The sequence below is a fragment of the Stegastes partitus genome, unplaced genomic scaffold (assembly GCF_000690725.1).
Source record: "Stegastes partitus isolate 25-593 unplaced genomic scaffold, Stegastes_partitus-1.0.2 Scaffold112, whole genome shotgun sequence".
Classification (NCBI taxonomy): domain Eukaryota; kingdom Metazoa; phylum Chordata; class Actinopteri; family Pomacentridae; genus Stegastes; species Stegastes partitus.
In genome coordinates, this window is record NW_007577843.1 from 727864 (window position 1) to 736190 (window position 8327).

General features: G+C 42.1%; 1 protein-coding gene across 1 annotated transcript in view; it reads right to left on the reverse strand.

The window, feature by feature from the left end:
• cdhr5b (cadherin-related family member 5b) overlaps window positions 1-8108 on the reverse strand; it is a 31059-nt gene extending 22951 nt beyond the window's left edge. Inside the window, exons 1-4 of the mRNA XM_008278008.1 lie at window positions 8013-8108; window positions 3261-3456; window positions 3028-3158; window positions 2369-2460 (exon numbers count right to left, since the gene is read on the reverse strand). Of these exons, the coding sequence (XP_008276230.1) occupies window positions 2369-2460; window positions 3028-3158; window positions 3261-3456; window positions 8013-8108 (515 nt within the window). The remainder of the gene's footprint in view (window positions 1-2368; window positions 2461-3027; window positions 3159-3260; window positions 3457-8012) is intronic.
• Between the last annotated feature and the right edge of the window lie 219 nt (window positions 8109-8327).

The window sequence follows — 8327 nt, forward strand, 5'->3', positions numbered from 1 at the left end:
CCTGAGCACGTAAAGGGAAATTTTGAGCGCAGAAAACAACCTTCAGCAAATAGATACTTAATCTGAGCAAACGAAAATCTATTCTGCGCTCAAAACTATTACTGCTGCGTTTGCATCTATCAACATACACAGTTTTGTCATTTACGTTCTCACAGATCTCCATTCTGAGGACTCACTGCCCGCCCACATTCACTGGCTTCTGCTAACAACGTTAGCCTCCAAATGTGGAGCTTAACTCTACAGGTGAGTGTTAAAGTGGCCTCAGTAACTGGCTGTTTTCTGTCCACATCTGGACGATGTTACACATAAAAGCAATGACCTGCATTATTGTAGCTGAAGTGACTGTAAGTTAACATCAGACTGGAGCCTCTGATGGTAAAACAGGATCTAACATTGTGATTGAAAGTTGTTCTGTAAATCTCAGGTTACGCTTCCTGACTAGTGAACGCTGATGCTACATCAGGTTTGTCAGTGTCACAAATGAGTTACCTGTTGTCTGTGACTAGTTTCCTGTAGGTCACATCTGATCAATCATAACAGATCGATAACGTTATTACAGTATTGTAATAAACCTTTTTCTTTGTTGAAAGAGTGTAGAGAGCCTGTACATAGAATATTCTAAAAATAGAGGGAAACCAAACAATCAGATAAAAGTACAATGCTTTATTATAAATATTGGCATACAACAAACACTGGTATTTGGGACCCTGGCTGAGACCTATCATCCCCTATAATGGCGCCCACATGAGCCAAGTGAGCGTATGGGCTGTCACATTCACCCTACGTGAAGCTACACCCCCTTAGGGCACTGCACACTGGTCTGCACTGCAACCCACACTGAACTTACCCCCCTCAGGGCACACAGAGACACTGCACATCTCGTATTCTGGCGTTTTATGGCGTTGTGGCCAAATTCCAGGGATTCCTCAGACTTTTGCAGACCGTTTTACTAACGTTTAATCACCACCTCCTGTAGTTTGTGCTGGCCAACTTTCAGGTGTGTATGACCTTCCCAGCAGGAGGAGATGGATATTGAAAATGGCCAAAAATGGCCAAAAGTCAGGCAAAATCGCCAAAATTGTCACTGGGGTTTTTTTTTTCTAAAATGGTGGACTTCCTGTTGGGTTTAGGGCTTGGCACATATGACTTTTTTGTGCGTCTTGACCTGCTACACATGCCAACCGTATCTTGTAGCTGTAGGTGAAACGGCCTTCCGACAGGACTGTGATAAATGCCACAGCGAAAATGGACAAAATGGCCATTGATCGAAATTGCATGGGCCGCCATGCCCAAACCGGGCCTCATCTGCGGAGCGTTTGAGTAAATTTTAATCACCACGTCCTGCAGTTTGTGCTGGCCAAATTTCAGGTGTGTATGACGTACCCCCTAGGAGGAGATAGATTTTGAAAATGGCCAAAAATGGCCCAACCTGCTCACCGTTTTTCCAATGTGGCAGATTTTCTGTTTGGTTTACAGAAACATGCTAATAAACTTTTTGTGTGTCACGAGTTGTTACATATGTGTGCCGAATTTCGTAGTTGTAGGTGAAATGTGGCCGCGATGGGACTCTGTTGAAATATTGTAGGGGGCACAGTTGAGCCATGTTGCATTTTAGAGCTTGGCGCTGGATGACTTTTTTGTTCGTCCTGACCTGCTCTATATGCCTACCAAATTTCGGAGCTCTAGACCAAACGTGCTTCCGATGGGACTCCGTTGAAATTTTCAAGGTGGCGCTGTGGAGCCATTTTGGCAGTGACATATCCAAGTCCCTTAAAATATCACATTTTTCGCCAGTCCTGGTGTGTGTGGTGATTTTGGTGAGTTGTCGCAAGTGTTTAGACCCTCTACTTAGAGTTTCTAAATTGCATCAAATTATAATAATAAACCTAACGGTTTCAATAGGGTCCTTGCACTGTTAGTGCTTGGACCCTAATAAACACAGGGCAAACAGTAAGGTCAGCGCTTTTGCAGTCATTATTGCCATTACTAACTTAGCCCATAGTAATACATGACACACAAGCTCTAAAACAATTAGCATTACACTGGCTATGGCAAAACCTCAAAGTAAGCAAGTACAAAGTGTATAAAAACAGCTAACATTCTCACTTACATCACACATCCTGATTATGTCGGAGGAATCCTCTGAAAGCAATTTTGGAAGATCGAGTAGGGCAGCCATTCTTCTGTTTTGATTTGTGTCCTTCAGGAAACAAAAAGACAACACTATGTAAATATGACACCCAAGCTCAAATCCTAATTTTAGTTCACATCATTGAGAATAGTTTCTCTATACAATACTTGCCTCCTTTTGAAGACAGTGCAGAGGTCACCACTCAGGGTCAACATTCTTCCAGATGCAGCTTTGTACGCTTCGAACAGACTTGGAACCATGAGATCTAGTCCTTCTAGGAATGACTCCAGCAGGTCTTTGGTGACAATTCTGCTGAACTCTGCACATAGCTGAAACAGACATAAGAAAATAGACAAAAGACAGGAGTGAGAGAAAATAAGAGCAGCATATAGCAGCTGTAGCAATTGAAACAAAGAAATCAGATATACACCAGCAAGACAGAGTACATACTTTGTGTGCTGTGGAACAAGTATTCAAATCCTATAGTTCAGTAAAAGAGCTAATACCATATTGAAGATACTCCACAGCAAGTTCAAGTACAGCATTTTCAGCAAACATAAGGACCTTAAAGAGGAAGTGTTCACATTGTGGTTAAATCTTTCCTCTTTGTATTTTTTTTGGCCGAAGTTTCAATTTCAATGTACAAGTTATACTGACTGATTGCAAGTTTGCTTGTAAAGTAAGTCAGATATATGTAGTGGATGGAAAAGTGCAATATTTTACTGCTGACTACTCAATTTGTACTCAATAGGCAAAGGATTACCCATCTCTCACAAAACAATGCAGCCCATCTGTCCATGACAGCAGAAATCACCAATGATCTCCTTTCTCCGCTGTGAGAATGTTGCAAGCATCAGTTTGTCCAGAAGCTGTAAATCCGGGTCCCTCTTCTGCACTTCCAGAACCATGGTCTCACGATCCTTCTCTGATTTAACAGTAGTCTGTCCCTCAGGCGGCTCTGGCACATAGTGGATCTCTCCTTTTTTTGACTTCTTGACTGGCTTGCACTTTTCCTCTACTCTTTTTCCTTTATTTACAAGAACTTTTGGGCATCCAGCTGCCATCATTTTCTGACGATAATTGCCCATCTTAAATCTTAAACTAAATACCCAGCAATACCATCCTTTACCTGACCCTGGCTCTCTGAGACACAGGTGCATTGAAACAAGAGCTTTGGCCACACTTTCATAGTGGTCTTTGTTGGGATAGGCTGTGATTTTGGATATGATATCAACAAGTCTGTCCAGTATTTCACTCTTCACACCGTTTGAGATGATCATCATCACAGTTCCATCCTGGGCATAGGCATCATTTGCGGCCCTCAGCTGAAACACAACATCATGGGAGAAAGCTGGAATAACAAAGGGGTCAGGCCATTCTGTTGAATCACAACTGCTTGGAGATCCAAAGCTTACAGTATCTAGTGTTGAGTCAGAAATCCCTTCATAAGATGTGAACAAAACTTTGAGTGTGGCTCGTTCATTTGGTAGCTCCTTAATGTCTGTCAAATTGCAGAGCTGATTCCCAAAGTCTGGATCTTCAAACTGTAAAATAAAGTTTCCTCTGAGACCCAAAGTGTTGCACAGTTTTACACACAGTTCATCAACTGATGGTGGAATATCCTCTAGGGTGACAAGCCTTATTTCTTCAGGTGAGAGGATAACTCCGAGAAGCATCACTGAAGTGTTAGCAACAACTGAAACAGTGAACAAAATCATCAGGAAACAACCGTTGAAAGTGAATCAAAAATAAGTTGTGCAAAAATAAAAATGTCCATAAAAAAAAAACCCCAGATATAAACAGCATACAATTAAACAACGAAATAGAGGTAGTTGCATTTATCCTGTTACGTCACCCAGACAGTATAGTGTGTATATAAATGTACAAAATAACACTTCTCGATCAAACTTTACCTTAATGTAACATGAATGTCCTTGGAGTGACCATCAACCGTCAGACCCCCTCCCCGCCCGCCACCACAGCATGCTCCTGTTGCACTGAACTGTGAAGCTAGCTAACCAGCTAACGTCAACTGAAGCCAGCAAATTTCATGTCGAAGTCCACTGAACAACTTCAGGAGCTCAAATCTTGCACCAGATTAAAACAACCTCATGTTCTTATACTTTCACATGTTTAGCTTTCTATGAAAACTTATTGCTGCAGTCTGCCCTTTCTCCCCGCCATGTGTCTCAGCGCAGACCATCAGACCCCCTCCCTGCCCGCCACCACAACATGCTCCTGTTGGACTGTGTAGCTAGCTAACCAGCTAATGCGGCTAATGTCAACTGAAGCAAGCAAACTTCATGTCGAAGTCCACTGAAGAACTTCAGCAGCTCATTAATGAAACGTATGTGTAGAATATTGACTGTGAGTACAGTGCATATTCAGGATTGACCCCTCAGAGACACCGTAGGTTTTTGCACATGCGCAGTGTGTGTTGTTACACTGATGTATGTACCTGCCCGTGGCATGCCTCCTGCCCTTTGTTATATTAAAAACATAAATTCAGATGTGACCCAGTCGTCGTTATTACCACAACACGCAACATGGTGTCAGAAGTAGGGTTGTCACAATACTAAAATTTTAAACTCGATTTTGATACTGGGAAAAAAACTTGATACCGATTTTGATACCACAGAGGAAAAAAACAAACAAAACACCTTTTTATTGAACATACTTGAGATAGAATATAACAAATAATACTCCTTTTGTCAAAAAGCTTCTGTAACAGTGCAAACAAAGAATTATAAACAGTCTTAAAGTGTGCACTAAATACTGTAAACAGAATCGTTTCACACAGTTTCACACTAACTTTTAAAATGTAAAAGTATCAGCAGAGTACATTTATTTATTTTTGTATTTTTTTACAGTGCACGCCAGACATGGTCATCGTTGCTGATGGAATAAATTTATTTATTTATTGTTTATTTGATGTGGACATAACAATTTTTGGACAAACCAGATGCATTGTTTGAGTGTTTTAGCAGGTCATGTAGGCTGAATGATTCTGCTTGTGGGTGGTTGGTCTTCTTCAGCATCAGTTTGGCACTTGAAGAAAAAAATGTGTCAAAAATTACAGATCATGATGTCACATTGAACAAAACCCCTGATTGCACCAACAACTTCAGCTTATTCACCTTTCTATCCTGGGGTTAACATGAACTCATGAAAATGTTCAGTGTGTTTGTGTTGGAAGTCAACTTTTACATTTAATGTGGGATGAAATTATTTATCAGTCCATGTAGTGCAATTTTACATTTCTCCGTGTGCTTGCTAAAAGCCTTACGGTGGTAATAACACGTTTTACGTGTATGATGGAGGAAAATATGCTAAAAGAGTCGCTATGGACGTCAATATATTTACACAGCTACAGCAGCGAGCCGTTAGCTTTAGCTTAATGCTCGCAGAGATTTTTTTGAACTACATAAGCACAAATTTGTTGGTGCAATCGGACGTATGTTTAGTAGTACACTATTTAAATTATTTACAAACCTGTTTCATGTCGTCGTAGAGGTTGGGCTGTCTGTCTTCCAGATGTCGTGTTACTTGACTTGGTGGCTTCGCCTTGAAGCTCTGCTTGATACAGGCCGGTCAGTGTGTCCCCTCTCCCGACTCGGTGGTCGTGGTATCCAGATAGCAATTCTGATATCTGAATATTTCTGTTTCCTTCCAAGCTGCGGCTTCTTCTTCTACTGATTCCCATCAGGCTGCCGTACACAGCGCCACCCTGGGCTCTGGAGGGAACGCGCGTTGGCGTCAACTGAAGGAGGCTGCGAGAGACGAAAAAGTATCGATACCACGGGAACTGAATATCGTTGCTCGATACCAGCTTTAGTATCAATTTAGTATCGAGGTATCGATATTTTTGACAACCCTAGTCAGAAGTCTAGGACTTATATTTTACATGACTGCTACGAGTGAGCATTTTATGAGTGGGACCACGCTGATTTCTTCTCAACATGACAGATGGCTTCAGATGATCCGATCCACTTGTGTTCGATGGCAACATAGCAGAGAACCGGTGCATATTTGAGCAGGAGTATAACATTTTTATTTCTGCAGCACACCCGGACAAGCCAGCGCGGACTCAAGCCTACATTCTGCTGAACCTGGCCGGACCCGAAGCCATCGAGTGCGAAAGATCTTTTGTTTACACTGTAGAGGTGCGTGAACCAGGAGAAGGTGGACGTGTTCTTGTTCCCATCGAGTCGAAGGAGGGCCCGGAATGCCTCAAAAGAAAGTTTAGAGAAATGTGTAACCCTCAAACAAACATAACGATGGAAAGACTCAAATTCAACACACATAACCAAAAGGCAGGTGAGACTATTGAATCCTATGTAAGTGATTTGAGAATCAAAGCTAAGAGCTGCAACTTTGGTGAGCTGTCTGAAGAGCTTATCAGAGACAGGCTAGTCTGTGGCATAAATAATGACCATCTCAGAAAAGTCCTGTTGCATGACAGTGATCTGACTTTAGCCAAGGCCATTTCAGTGTGTCAGATTCATGAAATGACTGAAGAGCATAACAAAACACTAATGTCCCCACACAGCCCTGTAACAAATGTGGATGCTGTTCAAACCAGACATGTCAAGTGAAAGGAGTCAAGATACTATGACAAGGCTAAGTTCAACACAAATATAAACTCACCTCAGTTCATTAGTGGCTGTAATAACTGTGGCGGTAATCACATAGCAAAGAGAGACAAATGCCCAGCTTATGGCAAACAGTGCAATGCATGCAAGAAAATGAACCACTTCAGAAAGTGCTGCAAGTCCAGACCGCAGTTTGACAGGCATAGGGGAAAAAAGTCAGTCCACCAAGTGGACATGGAAAAAGAGGACAGTGACAGTGAAACCTACAATGTGAATGGAATTACACTGGACATAACAGTGGATTCCGCTTGTGTACAAACACAGGGAAAAGAAGAGGCTTTCACTATCCTACAGATTAATGGCAGCACAGTTGAAATGAAAGTAGACACTGGTGCAAAGTGCAATGTCGTCTCAGCACAGACATTTGACCGAGTGAAGATAAATGAACAAATAAAACCATACAGTAAACCAATCAATCTTGTTGCTTATGGTGGTAGCAAGATACAGACTCTAGGATTTGTTGAGTTATGCTGCCATCAAGGGGCTGAACGTCATTCTCTCCCATTCTTCATCATTAACGAGAATGTGTCGCCATTGGTTGGACTCAGTGCTTTATTACAGATGGGACTTATATCTCTCAGCAAAGAAGTCCACCAAGTGAGTAGCTCCACTGTTCAAGATTTCTCTCAGCAAATCAAAAGTGAATATAGTGACCTTTTTGCAGATGAACTTGGAAAGCTACCAGTCACACATTCAATGACACTTGACCCAGAGGTGAGACCTGTAGTTCACCCTGCACACCGCATTCCTGTTGCAATGAAAGAACAAGTCAAAGCTGAACTGGACAGAATGCAAGAATTAAGTGTCATTGCACCAGTCTTTGAACCCACTGACTGGGTATCCACTATGGTTGCTACCAACAAAAAGGAAAAAAGGAAATAGGAATCTGCATCAATCCAAAAGACTTAAACACCGCACTGAAGCGACTGCATCACCCTATGCGTACAGTTGAAGAAGTCATTTCGCAGATGTCTAATGCTACAGTTTTCTCAGTCCTAGACGCAAAGAACTCCTTCTGGCAAATCTCCCTCGACCACAAATCCTCAATGCTAACCACTTTTAGCACTTGTTTTGGTCGCTACAGATTCCTACGGATGCCATTTGGAACCAGCTCTGCTAGCGAAGTGTTCCAGCGCTCCATGGAGCAGATCTTCGCTGGTTACCCCTGTGCAATCATTGTGGATGATATACTTATTGGAGGCAAAGACATTGAGGAACATGATGCTAACCTGAGAAAAGTACTCAACAGAGCCAGAGAGGTAAAGTTTAGACTCAACTCCCTCAAATGCAAATTCAGGCTGGACCAGGTCTGTTATGTTGGTCATGTTTTCACTGCCCAAGGTTTAAAAGCAGACCTGTCTAAAACCAAAGCAATCAGCGATATGCCTGTGCCTACTGACATTCCAGCCTTACAAAGATTTCTCATTTTGGTAAACTACCTTGGGAAATTTATTCCCAACTACAGTGAAATCACAGCACCGCTATGACAACTCACACACAAGGACACCGAGTGGTCCTGGCATGAACAGCAGCAACGTACTTTT